The sequence below is a fragment of the Mixophyes fleayi genome, chromosome 11 (genome assembly GCF_038048845.1).
Source record: "Mixophyes fleayi isolate aMixFle1 chromosome 11, aMixFle1.hap1, whole genome shotgun sequence".
NCBI classification, from domain to species: Eukaryota; Metazoa; Chordata; class Amphibia; order Anura; family Limnodynastidae; genus Mixophyes; species Mixophyes fleayi.
In genome coordinates this window covers 77,173,064-77,189,149 of record NC_134412.1, presented here as the reverse complement: position 1 = coordinate 77,189,149, position 16,086 = coordinate 77,173,064, and the positions used below count along the sequence as shown (strand labels likewise).

General features: G+C 40.8%; 1 protein-coding gene across 3 annotated transcripts in view; it reads left to right on the top strand.

Moving 5' to 3' along the window:
• The first annotated feature begins 3,658 nt into the window (after nt 1-3,658).
• Nucleotides 3,659-16,086, top strand: part of DVL1 (dishevelled segment polarity protein 1) — a 118,511-nt gene continuing 106,083 nt past the window's right edge. Inside the window, exon 1 of one of the 3 annotated variants that reach the window (XM_075189804.1) lies at nt 3,659-4,070. In XM_075189804.1, coding sequence (XP_075045905.1) covers nt 3,901-4,070 — 170 coding nt within the window. In that variant the 5' untranslated portion in view covers nt 3,659-3,900. The remainder of the gene's footprint in view (nt 4,071-16,086) is intronic. The other 2 variants (XM_075189802.1, XM_075189803.1) reach the window with 2 other exon arrangements.

Below are 16,086 nucleotides of genomic sequence, written 5' to 3'. Positions count from 1 at the left end.
ACAAATGCATACATCACAAGTTTCCTGATTTAGAGGGGACACTCCTGATCCTAGACAGCTGGGACTGTTTAGAGATGTGTCTGCTAACACAGCATTAAGCCAGTGCCACAGGTAAACATGGCAATGTATGGGGTGTTTTAAGTGGAGGGCAGTGGCATAGTGCTTCTGTTTTGCACAAAATGAGGGTCCACAATTATACAGGTATAGGGAAGGCAGAAATTTATTTTTTTCCTAAACATTTAGTGTTTACAGTACATTTCCTAAATTAAGGACAAAAATCGCATTTAATATTTTTTTACACGTCTTGGACAAGATTCATTAGTCATCTGCTAACTGAAACATTTTGTGCACCTCGCTGCAAGGCATCTTGGGAGTTGTAATTCCACATTGGTGGAGAGTGACTGCTTGCCCTACTCTGGTATGCAGCCATGTTTATTATCTAGAGATGCTCAGGCTCGGTTTTCCGAAAACCGAAACCCCTGAACATCTCCAATTCCTCGGATCTGAATCGAAGCAAAACGTCATTGTTGCGTTGTTGGATTTCGCAGGTTTTGGATTCCATAAGTACCTCCCTCCCCATGAGATCCAGCACAATTGCTCACACAGAAACATGGGTAGCAGTGTTCTTGTCACTCTCCAGTCTCCAGTGACATTGCTCAGTGCCATTGCTCATACAGAAACAGGAGGGGTAGCAGTGTTCTTGTCACTCTCCAGTCTCCAGTGCCATTGCTCAGTGCCATTGCTCACACAGAAACAGGAGGGGTAACAGTGTTCTAATCACTTGACAAAAATTTACTGGAAATTAATGTTATCGAGGTTAATATTAATGTAGGAACAAAAAAAGAGCCAAATTATGCGGTTTTAGCAATTTTTTTTCTAAAAAAAAAAGTACAGATCCAAAACCAAAACAGGTGAGGGCGGTTTTGACAAAACCAAAACACGAAGTTAATACAGATCCAAAACCAAAACCAAAACACATGGGTCAGTTAACATCCTTAATATTATCATCTATTTACCTCCTATTTGCTTCTAAGTTCTCATTTAAAACCATCATATACATAGGCACACCGAGGGGGGGGGGTGTTCCTAGTGCCTGGAAACCCCCCTCCAAGCCTAGTGAACTGTATAATTGTGGTGGCTGGACCCTGCCCCAGCTTCACACAGCTCAGCTTGAAAAGGGAGAACTGCATGTACACAGCATTGCCCATGTATATTATGGGGATAGGAAGAGTTGGAGAGCAGCCAAGCACTGTCTAAAATTATAGCCACGCCCCCATCCATGCTGGTCACGCCCACTGGCGGTGTGGTGTGGAAACCTCACTCTACAAATCCTGCGTTTGCCCCTGATATGAATTGTGATTCATTTGTATAAAGGAATAAAACATTTTGTTTTCTTAAACAGAAGCATAGATTTCACATGCTACATAAAGCCAATATAATAAAAGTCAGCAAATTATTGTATCAATGTCGTAACACAACATCATATATTGGGAACTGGGAATACCGTGGACAGATGATACAAAAGCTTTGGCCGTCAGAGCACAGCCCATGTGTTGATATGAAGAATATTGATTTTTGCCAGACCTCATCAGAGCTGAGGACCACTTACACTTGCTGTAGACAACATGACTGAGTGCAAATGCTGATCAATAGAGTGGACATCTCTCTGTCTCCCATTGCTGTCACTCTATAATGTCTTTCAGCTGAGGATCACACAGAGCCAGCGACATTAAAGGAGCCGGAATTAAAACAAAGGAGTCTCTGGAATGAGTCATAAATTGATGATTCATTTACACAATGTAGAATAACATATCAATGATCGTCAGGTTTACAGAAAGCTGGCCAGTGTAAATGTCTCACTGTAATGTCAATCATTTGGCATTAGATCCCTGGGGGATTTATTGTAAGTAATTAATATTTTACATTTTGACATATTTGCACCTATTGATTGTATTCGCCTACTATATAGGTAGAGATGCATGCTGTATCTCTGTATGCAGTCTTTGCTGACTTCTATCATTTAGAACCAATGTCTAGTATCCCTTTCTATTATTGTTTGCATATTTAATGTCCACATTCATCTCGAGGCTTCATGTTCAACACTAATTCCAGCCTGGATTATTTCAGAGCTGGTCATAGTATGTTCCCTGGGCACAGTTTCAGAAGAGCCTCTTGGATCAAATATGTCCTGCTGACAATATAGGATTTATATTCCTTTATATGTATTAAAATATTTATTAATAATATATATATATATATTTTTTTTTTATTAATAAAGATAGCACCAACATATGTGTAACAGGGATGCCTTTCGAGCTGTAAACGACACCATTTAAAGTGCCCGTGTGGCACCATTTAAAGTGCCTGTGTGGCACCATTTAAAGTGCCCGTGTGGCACCATTTAAAGTGCCTGTGTGGCACCAGACTTGGGCAGCGGCGGAATTTGTAGTGGGATAGTTATGTCTTTTCATGTAATGTAAAACAGTGCAGCCTATATGAAGAGTTTATGATCTCACAATCCACTGAAACAACTCAGGGCATGATCATTATATATAAGTAATTCTTGGTACTCACTCAGCCACATGTAAGTTTGGAATCAAGGTTTGCAAGCAATGGGGCATATTCAATTGTTGGTGTTACAGCCTAAAGTAACGCGCCCCCCCGCACACTATTACCGTCATTACGTAAATACTGTTATTACGGTACTTTTCACGCTCAGGGAGCTGCGAGCTAATAAGGGTAATACTTTTTCCGCGGCGGAAACTGGGAACCACATCTAACCGGAACACCAGTAAAGATTACTGCACCATCCCCTAAAAAGGCAACTCTCAGAATATAAAGTGATGAATTATAATAGCAGTGTAAGCAGGAGAATGGATCCAAAGCATTTTAGGATCAAGTCAACCAATAACCTTACTTGTGGGCGATCAACAATGGAAATGTACTGATGGCAGGAGAGGGCTGGCAAGTTTTAGCCAGGGAGGGAAAACTCGACTCGGCAGCCTATTTTAAAGAAAAAAATACAAGTGGCCCAGTGATCCAGCTCAAGGTAGCCCACTACGAAACCAGCCCCGGGCACGAATGCCTCTCAACCCCTGACTGATGGTATCTTTAACCCGTCACTTTGCATTTACCATACACTTAAAATGTTACCACCTAGGGCGAGAAAAAAAATGCCGCCCCACCTGGCCTTCAATTTGAACCAAATGAACCTAAAATATTCATAAACCGTCCCCCCCCTTCAGCATTGCACCCTGTCAGTTGCCCCAATTACACAGCCCTAGTTACGACACTGACTATACAGAAACTCCTACTATTTGGAACAACGGTCCAGTTCTGCATATCTATATGAATGTTGTTGAAGTACTTCAATATAATAATACAAATATATTAATAAATACAGTAGATTTAATTTGATCAGTGAAGATGCAGAACAGTAAGCATCAGATTATTTTTTCCAAAACAGGGGGGAAAATAACTGTTTAAAAGGATTGCAACAAAAATGTGGAAAAAAGAGATGACTAAAGGAAATATGAAACAACTACTGTATTTATTTTGGAAGGAGTCAATCAGCACTTCTGGAAAAAAAAAAGTAGTCTTTGTAATTCTTCCAGTGTGCCGACAGAGGGCGCTGCAGGGAGCAGAATGCCCTGTACGCAGCCATTTCATAGTACATGTCAAGCTCAGGATTCTGCATCTCCCTTCCTGTTTGGAGAAGCCCTGGAACAGTGTATTGTGGATCAGCCCTATTGAGTGGCTGTCAGAGGAATAATACAGACTTTGGGTTGCATACTGCATGATCCTGGAAGCATTCTGCGCCTGAGCCTGCCACATCTTCCAAAGAAGGGAGCCTTGCAATTTTGGGGGGGTTATACCCCCCTGTGACATTTCTTTTTGCTCATGGCTGAGACTAAAATCATCTACCATATAGATGAAGAAGAAACCCCTTATCTGGTGAAGCTGCCCGTCTCTCCTGAAAAAGTCACCTTAGCTGATTTTAAAAATGTGCTCAGCAACAGACCTGTGCACCATTATAAATTCTTCTTCAAATCCATGGACCAGGATTTTGGGTAAGCTGTGCACCTTCACCACTGACAAGCCACCATGAGTATATATGTCTGTCTGTGTCTGTGTGTGCAGGGTGCATGCTGCAAGCTGACGTCTGCTGTCAATGGTTCTTACTCTGTGTGTGCACTGTAGATGTATATGTTCTGTATATCATTATATGAGCACCTGTCATGCAGTTAGACTAATAGGCTCCATATATGTCTGCTATTATTATATGTATGCCATTATTGTACAACAAATATTGAACTATGTGACTGCATATGTTGAGTGTATTAAATCACACACACACACACTATATATATATATATATATATATATGTATTTAGAATATTTCTATTTCCTGTAATGATACATACATCAAGGATTTCCACAAATACAATGCCAAGTGATTCACAGTAATGCAACAGGGATGGGGGACTTTAAATCCTTGCAATGTCATTGCTTCAAAGGGATTGTTGTTTTTTTTTTTTACTGCCATCTTCTATAAAGGGTGATTATTAAATGGGAGGGGGGAGAGAGACTTCTAAGGGAGAAAGCAGCATTTAATAAACACCAGCTTTCATATGCTGTCAAGGGATAAGTAGACACATGGCGAATTATGCATGTAAATGTGTATTTTTAGGGCTGGGGGGGGGGGCTGTCATTTGAGGAGGGTGGAACACCTGAAGTTTGTCTCTAGGCTCCCAGCTTGTTCCCTCCCCTGCAGGTATATGGCAGATCTTCATATCATGTCACTTCTTAGCAGAAGAGAATATCAACTCATATTTCTGGACTTTAACCCTTTGTGTCATAGAATCTCTGTGCACTCATTCACTGAGAATATGACCTCTGTCTGTGCATTGATTGCCTTATGTTTGGTGCTCAGTGCGTCTCTGCTGGGTGAGCATTACCAGTGTCTGGATTAGGTCCCTTACTATGATAGGTTACATAGATGCCAAGTGTGGTGGACCTTTTGCTGGCTCCCCAGTGTCTGTAGCAATCTGGCCCCTCTGCCACACACCTAAGTGGTGATCTCCCGGCTTCTCTAGCTCAGGTGCCACATGGCACGTCAGCCTGGCAGTGCCAGGGTGTGCAGGGCAATGTAATCTCCCGCATCATCCTGCTCTCTGCACAGGAGGCCTTACAATAAACATGGAGGGAGGAGGGGAGGGCATGTCTTGCTTGACACAGGCGAGGTGCAGCAGGGAGAGTCATGGCACAGCTTAGGCAGCTCTGTAGGCTCTCTGTACAATGTACACTGTCTCCTCGGCACCTGTGCCATGGTTTGTAAACATGGGGGAGTGTGACAGACCTGGCGGCAGAGAGGGAGGACAGGGACACAGGCAGGTGACTGACAGCTGCTCGCTGATATAGAAACACCTGAGCATACTGCCAAGACCCTGATATCTCCCAATGCAGCAGTCAACACCTGCACTGGTCTCTCAGATACCCATGAAATAGGTTATATATATATTATCAGGGCCATAACTAGGTCTGCGACAGGAGCGACCGCCCAGGGCGCATCGCTGAAGGGTGGTGCAATTTAGGAAATTTTTAGGGACATTTGGTTAAAATTGAGGGCTAGGAGGGTGGCATTTGCCTTTCTCGCCCCAGGCGCTAAAATTCTAAGTTACGGCTCTGTATATTATATTACAGGGTATAGGCTGACCAGCTGTTGTAGAACTATAAGTGCCAGCATACCAACGTGCAGGCAGGAACTTGTAGTTTCACAACAGCTAGAGAGCCACAGGCTGCCTAACCCTGCATAATAGAGAAGCCTCTGCAGCTTATAGATTTGCTCAGCATATATATATATGAGATCTCTTATATAGGTGCTGATAGATGTAGATTAATTGGGTTATTTCACAAATTATTGAAACCTTATTTATAATGTTATAATGGAATTTTTGAAAGAGAAAAACACACTGTGATTCTCAATACTTTTAAATGTCTCCCTATAAACATTAATGACAGATGGATTTGTGTATATAGAATTGCAGGTGTAATTTACACCTGCACTTGTCTGCTATCTCTCACATACTTATGAAGTGGAGGATTTTTATACACATGATGATTGGTGTACCATACATGACAGCTTTTCTTCATTTAAAAGGGCAGACATTTTTTTTTACTCTGATGCCTGTCGTTTTATTTAATTTACTTTTGGAGAGTTGTAGAATGCCACATATGTTCATTTATATACTGGAAGCATTTTTATGGTATATTGTGTGTGATAGCATAAATTGTAGGAGAGTATTTAAATATATATAATAGCGTTATGACTATTCCCAGGCAGTGATGTATTATTGTTGTGTATCTATCTAGCAATTACTGAAATGGTAGCAACTATTGTGTACACCTGTAGATTAATATACACTATGCACTGGTAATGAAGCGTGCATCTATGGTGTGATCCTTAAGGAGCGAGTAAAGCCACTATTTCAAATTCATATATCATCACCATTTATTTATATAGCGCCACTAATTTCGCAGCACTGTACAGAAAACTCATTCACATCAGTCCCTGCCCCATTGAAGCTTACAGTCTAAATTCCCTAATATAGACACACTCACACACAGACACAGACAGACAGACAGACAGACTAGGGTCAATTTTTTGATAGCAACCAATTAACCTACTAGTATGTTTTTGGAGTGTGGGAGGAAACCCGGAGCACTCGGAGGAAACCCACGCAAACACGGGGAGAACATACAAACTCCACACAGATAAGGCCATGGTCGGGAATCAAACTCATGACCCCAGTGCTGTAAGGCAGAAGTGCTAACCACTAGACCACTGTGCAAAGGCTGTGTATTACTGAGCTGAATAATGTACATGAAATAACTGTTGTGATTGTACTTGACTAAATATGTCCACCATACTCCCTTTCACTCCTCTTAAGCCGGCTGCCATGTCATGAGGGAGGTTCTTCTCTCATACCCCTTTCCCACCAAAATCCCGGGTCAGACACGGCATAAAGAACATGATATCAACCCGTGTTGCAACCCTTCACACTGCACTTTGGTCCCAGGTATATTCCACGTTGCTGCTTTTCACACAGGACCCATATCTACCCTGTATTTTCAAGTTGAGCCCCTCCAATAAGCTGCTTATAACGGAACCCAGGTAGAATAACCCGGGAACACCTTTCAGGCTGCAGCGAATCCGGCTCCAATCCGGGAATAACCCTGGTCGCGACCAATGTCACCCCATTCACACCGACACATGGCCTGGGTTATTCCTGGGTCCATGCCTCTGTGTGATAGGGGTATAACTAAGCCAGTTATGGGCAACCTGATATACTTCAAGTGCCGGATGTGTGACCCTCCAACCTTCAAAAGGGCCTCACATTACATTTAATTTCATTAATGAGAAAAGTGCCCCAAAACTACCTCAGCACACCCACATCATCAATTCTTAAATGACCTCATATGACCTTACGTGAGCTTAAATTCCTTCAGTTTCCCCCAAACCCCACAAATTTAACAAACTATTGGTGTGCTTATGGCCTGGTTGTGTGTATGGATATCTGGGTGTATGTAATCCTGACATAAGCCTTGTGCACATATCACAGGTGCAGAGCTGGATGTATCGAGGTCCTTTTTTGAGCATAAACACCCATTTTGTCGGCAAACTCTGCATCAGGCCCTGAGAGTTAAATATTTGTAGTGGACAAAGCGGGACTATCAGGATACATGGGAACTTTGTCAATTGTGCCTAATTTCGAGGGACTGTCTGGACAAAAAAAAATATGGATGCTTCTTAGATGCAATTTTTACCATCTATTCTTATTATGGGATGTTGTAAGGTGATATTTATTGAACATGAGTATTTAAAGTGCAGCAAAAGTACGTTATAATAAATGTAATAAAACATCACATAATGTAGTACTGCAAGGGCAACTGAGACACTATTGGGTATATTTACTAAACTGCGGGTTTGAAAAAGTGGAGATGTTGCCTATAGCAACCAATCAGATTCTAGCTGTCATTTTGTAGAATGTACTAAATTAATGATAACTAAAATCTAATTGGTTGCTATAGGCAACATCGTCGCTTTTTCAAATTCACAGTTTAGTAAATATACCCCCTGGCGTGTGGGATGTGCTTAGAGGCCTGGCTCAATAGCAAACTATTTTAAAATATTGGCTACTATACAATAGGAAAGACCCAGTAGACTCCTATGTGAAACATTTTGGTTCCATCTGGTTGATTAATAAATACAAAGAAAATTAAATGTATAACCTTGTTTGAGCTCTGTACATATGTGTACTTTGCATATATTTAACACATGCATCAGTCCTGCAAAAAAAAAAAAAGTTTTAAAAAAGATGTGCTATATAGTGACACGCATACGTGTAGATTTTAAATCAAACGTGATGCCATGTAAGTCCATACTTGCCAACTCTCCCTGAATGTCAGGGAGACTCCCTGAAATAGGGGTGATCTCCCTCACTCCCTGAAGAGTCTGGCATTCTCCCTGATGCTGAGCCAGTACAAGACGTGGTTGGCTTCGCCATCGGTGGCATGATGACACAGTTCAGAAATTGTGTCCTATGTCCATGTATTGATGCCTATGGAGGTGGCCATTTTAATGGAGACCAAGATTTAATCATAGACTGACTGGTAAGACAACATGACTTCAGTAATGGAGACAGAAATGTAAAAGAGACTTCAGTCTCTAGAGATTCATTAGCTGTTTTTCTTTAACGCATAGTTGCTTACTCTCCCGGACTGTCCGGTAGACTCCTGCAACTCTGGGAGATCTCCCAGGCTCCCCAGAGAACAGGGCAACCTCCCGGTTCTCGCCCCTGCAATAGATAACTGGCGGGGGGGGGGGTTTAATGATGCAAATATTGCGTAATCTTAGCCCCAAAATGATGTGATTCATCAAGCCCCGCCCCCGCACACCCACCTCCCCCGGGATCTCCCTAAAGCCGAGGAGGAAAAGTTGGCAAGTCTGTGTAAGTCATTGCTATCAGTCCGCACTTCCACCTGTCTTGTAGCTGGTGCAAATGATACGGGTGAAACCAAGCGCACATCTGCGTTAGAACACCCTCTGTACATGGCCTATGTTAGTCCGCCCCTTGCACCCCCGTTCCACTGTTCAGGTCGTAGGCAGTTCTTAGTGTCAGTTACGTACAGGCATGAATTCCATGCAATCGCTTTCATTGGCGTAAGATCCGTTACTGAGCATGCGCAGAGCTATTTCACGCAAGATGCGCTGCCCAAACCAACGTATGTCCGAACCTGAATCACGCCCAAAGTGTTCATGCCACAGACCCTTAATAAATTGACAGGCTGCACTCCTATGAAAATTGGTTTAGCCCACAAAATAGCTGTCTTCGCTGTATACAGGCGATGGGTAAACTTTTAAAATGTGCGAATGGCTAGTTTATTTATTTTTAATTTGGCTGTAAGGAGTATTTTATCTGTAAGAACAGACACAGAATAAAATAAGATTATTGAGAAAGTCTCACAGAATCATAGTTCCATGCGATTCCATGTTCATGAATTCCGGCAAATAGTTAAATAATTATACTAAGCTTATTAAGTTGACCAGTTAGATTCACATAAAGCAGATCAGTTGAATTATATTTATAATAAATATGTGTTTAGGCGTTTTTTGCACTAATACAAAGCATCAGTGCTATACATCTAACCAGACCGCAGCCGATAATGGATATACTAATGTTTTACTTCCTTCGCTCATCAATAACTAATTTATCAATCCGCTGCTGACAAGGGCACAGTCACGGCTATAAAAGGTCATTTGAAAAATGAATTTGGAAGTAATTTCCTTTCAGTCTGAATGGATCTCAGGGGAGGAAGGAATATGTATTATTTCCAGCTGTCAGCAGCAGTTGTAATGGTAGGAGAGCCACACAGGGTAAAGCACTGTACAGTGTACTCGTTGCCTACACACATTAGAGAGGCCATTTTAGGATTTAAACCAATATTCATGTAAGTGCAGCCTGTTCCTTTTATTGTCGGGGAGGCATGTGCCACAATGGGTTTCATGTCCCAGTCATATTACTGGTTTTTAATGATTCAATAGGCTGAATAATAATGGTTCAGTCCCAAAATGGCTGCCTCCAATTTGTGAAGGTGATAGTAATTTTGTTAAATTCCAACTTGCATCAATCACAGTAACACATAGCACAGATATTTTGTCCTTATAAGGGACGCACAATACACTTCCAGAGTTGGTTGAAAAATAACCCTCTTACAATTCCACTCCCTTGTACTAATTTGCTGTCGCTATATAAATAAATGGATGCTGAGAGATGAAGGTGGTCTGCACCCATACCTCAAAAATTTAAATATTAGGCATACAATACATTGCCAGAGCATTCATCGGTAGCCAAGAGCAGGGCTTTCCTACCTTGTTTTCCTTATATCATCACCATTTATTTATATAGCGCCACTAATTTCGCAGCGCTGTACAGAGAACTCGCTCACATCAGTCCCTGCCCCCATTGGAGCTTACAGTCTAAATTTCCTAACACACACACACACACAGACAGAGACTGGGGTCAATTTGTTATGTTGTAACCTACCAGTGTGTTTTTGGAGTGTGGGAGGAAACTGGAGCACCCGGAGGAAGCCCACGCAAACACGGGGAGAACATACAAACTCCTCACAGATAATGTCATGGTTGGGAATTGAAAGCATGACCTCAGTGCTGTAAGGCAGAAGTGCTAACCACTATAAACAACCAGTGCAAATGTGGCTAAGGGGCAAGTGATAGGCACGCCCCTGAGGGCATGGCCTCGACCCCTGTCACGTTTCTTAGATCTGAACTATGGATAGTATGAGTTATACAATGTGAGTGGTATTCATGTTGGGAGATATACAATGTATATACACAGCCTAAACAATAGGTTACCTATGAATGCCGTTCTCGACAGATTAGCTTGATAACTTGTGAAGTATTTTCCCCATCCAATTATGGATTACTAACATTCATGACAGAATCCATGAAGAAAACTACATTTTAAAATAGGTTCTACACAGAAGGACAGCAAAATTAACTTCCTGTAGGCCTCATATAGGCCTGTAGAGACCTGTTGCTCAACATTGAGGTGTCTTTTTTGATGCACTAAGATGGCAGCTAGATCAGCAATTATGGAATTACTTTTAATGGCAGGTCACTGCCTCAGTAAACGGTGGTAGGAGTATTGTTCAGATATCAAAACTAGTACAAATGCTGTAATCACGTGACTACAGGAGGAGCCAATCACCATTTGCAGCTTGGCCTATGCGGTTTACCAGAACCGTGTGGTTGGCAAGGGGAAAAAAAGAGGCTATTTTATTGATTATTATCTATCTATGTAGCGATTTAATGCAGTGTCCTGCAAAGGTATCCCAATGAAATTCATAAACATCAAAGATTAATTTGGATACTTGTTAATGTTGCTATCAAATGTAATATACAATTGCCTGTCAAAATAAAGAGGCTCCTCATGGAAATCTGCATGATGGACTCAAATTCAACATTCTTTTGTGGGACTACACCTTTGCTTAGAAATATATATATATTTTTTTAACATCAAATCATAAAAAATATTAAGGGGTAGATTCATCAAACCTTCGAAAAAATGAAAAGTGGAGGTTTTGCCCATAACAACCAATCAGATTCTAGCTATTATTTTTTAGAATGTTCAAGATAAATGATAGATAGGATCTGATTGGTTGCTACGGGCAACACTTCCACTTTTTCATTTTAGAAGGTTTGATAAAATCACACTTGTGTATTGTATAAAATAAAATGTTAATGTTTTGTGTTTTGCCCTCATGTAACTACATTATTTACATTACTAAAAACATGCTCAAACAGATGTAAACATTTGCTCAATTTGTCCTTCTACTTAATCATTTTATTTTTTTTTGTTTATTTTATTGTATTTTTTTTATTATTCAGAATGGTGTGCCCACTCTGTTATAGCATATAGGCACTTTAGTCATTTGTATAGCTAGATGCTGCATAGCATAAACTGAAAGTGAGGTACAAGTATAAATCCAAGGGATATGACCTCTGCCTCTGGGCCAACTCCCAGCTCCCTCTTCTTATACTCTTATGTACTACTCCTATCATATGCGCTCCTGCATTAACACATATATGTATTTTAGATTCATTTAGAAATGAAAAGGTTGCCCTTGTAATGACAGCATTTGACAGCCCTGGCCTTGGTTACTCACAGCTGCATGTTTTCGAGTGGTATAATTCTGCAGAATCCAGTTTCACGTGTAATCCCCTGTACAGAGAGAAAAGGAGAGTGCACTGCGATATTCAGCTGCACCTGCGGTGGGGAATTAACTCTTGTTGATAACTGCCACGTCCGCTGGTAGAATAATATGCCAGGGAGTGCTGAAATGAAAGCACTGATAGATCAAGTGCTGTCATATGCTCTCTTTCTACAGACAATGCAAAGCTATAGAAATGTCATACAATAGAAATCCGCACAGAAAATGACGCTAACAATTAATATTGGTGCTAAAAAAACCATAATAGTTTGCAAGGTCACAAAATATTAAAATTATATATATATATATATATATTTGTTGTTTGGCCTCTTAATAAACTTGCCTCATTGAGAGAATACAACATGAGAGAATATTGCCTACTATCACTGTAGGTATTGGGGCATTTGGGAAAATAACCTGCAGATTTGGGGTGGGTTTCAGTATCGGAACGAGCTGTAGGATTGTCTAGATGTAAATATGGGAATTAGTCCTCTTCAGAAAGGTTGGGCATTTGTAACCAAGGGTCAGTGTCCATATGGATATATTAAAGGACATTTAATATAGAAATGGGATCAGTGTGCCAAGATGCTTAGAGTCTTGAACACAGAAACCCTTAATCAGAAAACAGGTACCAGGACGACACTGAGGTGTATCTAGGCGAGAGCACTGAACCAATGCAGTACCATTCTTTAAATAGCCAATAGATGGAGTTGTGGTGGCTTAGTTGGTGTCTTAATTCTGAACTTAGGTCAGTGAGTCTCATGAATGTAACATCAACAAGCTACACCCAGAAGCATTTTTTTATTCCCTTCAAAGCATCGGAAGGACATAAATGTGTAACAGGAAACCGGCAGCCATATTGGATGTGGGCATCAAGAGATTCCTTCATAGACAGGTCATACAGGTATGTTTTTTTTCTGGAGAAAAATATCAGCCTCCCTATCTCTGTTAGGTTTCTGCTCTATTAACAATATTGGCACCAAATTCCATTTTTTTTCTGACCTAGCCAGTAAAATACCACGACAAGTGGCATCCCTGGGTATTTTCCTGCTACACTAAAGGCCTCTTGATTTTTATTGAGTATTTAGGTCATGTGACACTGAGAACATCCATAATTTCCCGTTTCCTCCAGAACTCCCTGAAACCATGCCTATTGTTTTCATTCAATCATTAACAATTCCTAAGCAATGTTTCTGTGGTTTTTTTAAAGTGCGCGCATCTACTTATCGTCTTCCTCTATAGAATAAGGGTATTGAATGTCATGTGATTTATGAACCGACAAGAGGGTCATGATTAAGACGTCAGCATAATTTGTTCTTGGGGAAAATAGTCTCCTAGCAGCGGCTGTTCTGTGGGACAAGCCTGCAAAATACTTACTGATGGTTTCTGGGGCATGTACGTAGTTCAGCAACAGTTGCCCTACTTGAAATTAGTAATAATTACATAACAACTCTTGTGTTTTTGAGGAACAATTATAACTGTAGAGGAATAAGCTATTCCACTGCTCTATAAACTATAGTCTGCTGTGCTGTATAATAAATGCTCCTGTTTGCACACAATAGAGGCAGACATTTTGCAGAAGGAATTAATATCAGAATGCAATTTATCGATTCACTAGGAACCAGTGACATCACTTAGGCACTCTGTGGTATATTCAGATATATGTGCTTAGGCACTTTTGTGGTACATGCAGTAGTGAAGACAGCCACTTCGTCAGCTGGACCAATTTATACCAGAAGCAATGAATAAACTAGGAATCAGTGACAACCACATGGCATATTTATGGTTATTTAGAAAATTGGTTTGCAAAAACTGTTTTTTGCCATCTTGGTTCTCAGTAGGGCGTCATGCCTATAATGTAGGGTGTGCAGAAAATTTTGATGTGCAGAGAATTTTGATGTGCTCAAGGCGCTAGTTGGGAGAATGTTTTAAAACTGTCAGTTCAGTTTTTTTGCACAGGAGGCCTAGGTTGTCTAGTGGGTAATCCAGCCCTGGTCGTGCACATGCAGTGAAGCCGCATAGGGCAGAGCACTGGCCTCTCCTGTAGATTGGTATGGCTATTCCCTCCACCAATTTTTTGCTACAAAGGCCAACAAGGACATGTTCCTCTCCTATATGTATGATTTTGAATTTAGAAACGAGTCAGTTAAATTTAGGAACTACCAGGATGTAGGAGTTGATAGGCAGCACAATGTGTCCTCATCTCCATTTATTTATATGGCGCCTCCAATTCTGCAGCGCTGTACAGAGAATTGTTGTCATTCGCATCAGTCCCTGCCCTATGGGAGCAGTGTGTTTTTGGTAGTGTTGGAGGAAACCGGAGCAACTGGAAGAAACACACACAAACATGGGGAGAACATACAAACTCCACACAGATAAGGCCATGTTCTAGAAAGGTAAAAAGATAAATCATACGTGGGGCCTTCTTTACAGTTGGGTGTGCATGAATTATTGTGGCGTGTGTGTGTATGTATATATATATATATATATATATATATATATATATATATATATATATATATATATATACATACATACATATACACATTACTTGCGGCCACTTATTCCTGGAAAAGCAAAACAGGGACTGTCATGAACGTGCTCCCAGCATCCATGACTTTGGATGTTTACTGTATGGGGTTACACACGATTCCACTAGGCCTGTTAGTCCAATGTATTAAGAGTTCACACACCAGCATTCAAAGAGTTAACGGGATTGAGCACTAGTCTTCATAAAAGGGCTAATGGATTCCTTAGCGTATCAAGGACAAAAGTTATTAAATGTTAGATTTAATATACATAGGTACAGGGCATTTGAATATAAAAACAAACAGATAACAATTGACATAAAAATAGTTAATGCATAGCAGGGATAAAAACAAATGGGAAGAAATACATAGAGTAAAGTTACGTATGATAATCTGTATGCCTGGGGCAGGCAGAGGAGATGGACAGCCCTTCAATTAGATTCTTTATAAATTATATAAGTGTGGCCAACAACTTCCAGAGTCTTTATAAATAATATAAGTGTGGGCAATAACCTCCAGAGTCTTTAGAATTTATATGCATGTCCAGTCCAGCAAGCAAGCTGGCAATGATTGTAAGAATCTTTATAAATAATATAAGTGTGGCAATAACCGCAAGTGTCTTTATTAGGGTTGGCAATAATCTCCAACATTTTTCATTAATATTATTGAGAAGTATCATAATGCCACCCGACTGACAACGTTTTCTGGGGAGACGTACCCTCAGTGGATATTGGAGGCCTGGTGTAAAGATACATGATGATATTGATACGCTGTGCAAACTGATGTACGTTCTACTCCAGCTCCATTTCGGTGAGTCTGAATTCTACAGCAGCCGCGGCCCTGTCTAGCAGCATCCGCGGCAGTGTTGTATTATACTACAATACAGCACTGCCGCGGACGCTTCTTTGACAGCGCCGCGGCTGCTGTACAGTACCGTTGGTTCGCGGAGGGGAAGGGTTTCTGGAGAACCAGAAACCCCCCCTGCGTGCGCCACTGTACTCTACCACAGACCCAATGTGAGGAGCACTGTTAGGTAATTTAATGAGGAGGGGAATAGCAGGTGGGGAAGGATAGGGGTAATGTTTGAATAAAATGTAATATATTTTAGGCATGGTGCTCCAAATTGCAGAAAACCTTATTCATTAAAAAGTAATGATGATGCAATGTATTGCTGCTAAACACTATTATCTTAAATAAATTATAGATTGTATTTAGGATAAATCCAATAAGTGGCTTAGTGGTTAGCACTTCTGCCTTACAGCAC